The 2635-nt window shown below is 41.1% G+C and overlaps 1 protein-coding gene across 1 annotated transcript in view; it reads left to right on the top strand.

The window, feature by feature from the left end:
* Window positions 1882-2635, top strand: part of LOC109822380 — an 8198-nt gene continuing 7444 nt past the window's right edge. Inside the window, exons 1-2 of the mRNA XM_020388572.1 lie at window positions 1882-2044; window positions 2120-2225. Coding sequence (XP_020244161.1) covers window positions 1991-2044; window positions 2120-2225 — 160 coding nt within the window. The 5' untranslated portion in view covers window positions 1882-1990. The remainder of the gene's footprint in view (window positions 2045-2119; window positions 2226-2635) is intronic.

Here is a 2635-nt window from a genome sequence, read left to right as displayed (position 1 = left end):
GTTTAAGATACATTTTCTATGTAGGGATCCATAGTATAATTGCATAAATTAAATTATTACCAAACTATTAAATGAAAATGTAAGACTAGTCGTATAGCTGAACATTTTTGCGCAGCAATATGCTTGTATATCGAAAAAACCCCAGAAAAAAAATGTGTAGGCCTACTTTTGTTCATAGTCCAAACAACTAAAGAGTGTGTTTGGTTTGAGGGGAATAGGGAAAGTCTATGGTAGGGCTTTAACTTTGTTTGTGAATCAAATTGGGCGAGATAGTGCGGAAGAAGTGAAGGTAAAAGAGGGGAGAAAAACTCATTTTTCTTCCCCCAACCTCAAAATTGGGGTGTAACTAGGGTGAAGATAAAGGAGACGAGCAAATCAATTGTAGAGAGACCAATTTATCTCCTATTAAGAACATAACTTAATAACATACAAGAATATTAATGTAATTTTATTTATAGACCCTTGTCTTCCCTCCACTTTATTGCACTTTCCAAACGGGGTTAAATGTGATGCCCTTAATTTCCCTTATTAATTCCCAAATAAATTTTACATGTTACCTTCACTTGACCAGTGCTAGGTTCCCTAAACTTCCCTTCACTTACCTCCAAATCCAAACAAGCCCTAATGGTGTGTTTGGGAGTTTACTAAGGGAAGGGAAGGAAAGGTAAACAACGGGAAGGGAAGGGAAAGGAAGGGAAGAGAATTGTAATATGTTGTTTGAAAGTTGAGTAATGTGAATGAAGGTGAAAGGAAGTAAATATATGTAAATTTACATAAATGACTTTATACTAATAACACATCAGCCCTTTTATTTGTTTTGATGGGGGTAAGAATATCATTACACCCTTTTACCCTCCTTTATCCTCCTCTACCGCCCAAATTAGGGGGAAAAGAAAACCAAACAATTTTACCATCCTTTCTCCTTCCTTCCTCCTCTCTACCCTCCTTAAAAAAAACTCCCAAACAAGGTGAATGCCTCATTTCTCTTCCCCTCCCCCTCTCTACCCTCCATCCAAACAAGGCATTAAGGGCTTGTTTGGATTGAGGGGAATGAGGGTGAAGGGAAGTTAGGGGAACCATTCACCTCCATTCACCTTGTTTGAGAACACTTGGGGCTTGTTTGGATTGAGGGGAATGAGGGTGAAGGGAAGTTAGGGGAACCATTCACCTCCATTCATCTTGTTTGGGAACACTTAGGAGGTGAAGTTAATTCACCCTAGTTCCCCTTGGTTCACCCTCTAATAGTATAAAATTTGTTACCCTCAAATTGGGGTGTAAGAGCATCTCCAACAGCTTTTCCAAAATTTTCTCTAAAATGGGGAAGCAAAAGTCATATTCTCCAACTAATTTTTACACCAACTCCAACAGCTTCCCCATTTTGAAGAATCCATTTTTTTCTCCAAAATTTTGGAGAATGCTGCAGATTTGGGGAAGCTTCCCCATTTTTTCTCCTCCATCCATATTTTAGGGAATGAGATAGGAAATCTGTTGGGCCAAAAACCTAACTAAATTCTCCAAAAGTGAGAACCCTTCCCTTCCCTTCCATTCTCTCTGTTTCCCTTAACTTCCCTTCACCCCCTACAAATCCAAACAGGCCCTTAGGAGGTGAAGTTAATTCACCCTAGTTCCCCTTGGTTCACCCCCTAATAGTATAAAAATTGTTACCGGTGAAGTTAATTCACCCTAGTTCCCCTTGGTTCACCCCCTAATAGTATAAAAATTGTTACCCCCAAATTAGGGTGTAACCAACACCCTAGTTCCCCTTGGTTCACCCCCTAATAGTATAAAAATTGTTACCCCCAAATTAGGGTGTAACCAAAAGGAAGGAACTCCCTTCCCTTCCATTCACTCAGTTTCCCTCAACTTACCTTCACCTCCTACAAATCCAAACAGGCCCTAAGTTTGCCCTGCATTCTGAGTCCCAGTTAGCTCCTCCTCTAATTTCTCGGTAAGTTGCTTTCTAATTGTAGCTGAGAGAGAGAGAGAGAGAATGGGAGACGTTTTGGCTGAGCTGGAGGAGGTCCTCCGCTCCAAGCGCACTCAGGTCAAATCCCCCCCTCCCCGTCCGACAATCTCAAGTTAGGGTTTCACATTATTAACGCAAAAACTTCAACTGCAGGATAAGATTACTCCAAAAGAGGAGTTTTTGCTGCAGACTTGCAAGGCCAGGGCGATTGGGGATTTCACTGTCGGAGCTCTGGCTTCGTCGGCCGTCGTTTGGATTGGTATTTCTTTCTTCCCGTATTTTCCCCATTGGGCGTTGCGCGTTTCTATTGAAGTTGCAGCAGCTTTCTTTCTTCAATAATCCTAAATCCAAACACGAACCCTCAACATATTAATCCCAGAATGTAGACCCGAAGATCTAAAACTTAACTGGAACCATGCTTCCCTTAAAACTTATGTTTTGAGGAATGATGGTGATATGGGCGCGTGGTGGTGGGGAATCGTGTTCAGAAAAGGTGCAAAATGGAAATTACGCATGTTGGGCCTCGACTGAAAATGCTTTTGAGGCACATACATGAAGCACGAAGGTCTATGAGGCATTGATGCATGAGTTTGGGAAGACGCGGCGTAATTGAAGCATATGTCCCATGCCTCTTTTTTTTTTTTTTTTTTTTTTTTTTTTTTTTAGGGG

Source organism: Asparagus officinalis, chromosome 8 (genome assembly GCF_001876935.1).
Source record: "Asparagus officinalis chromosome 8, Aspof.V1, whole genome shotgun sequence".
Classification (NCBI taxonomy): Eukaryota; Viridiplantae; Streptophyta; class Magnoliopsida; order Asparagales; family Asparagaceae; genus Asparagus; species Asparagus officinalis.
This window is presented reverse-complemented; position numbering and strand designations above follow the sequence as displayed.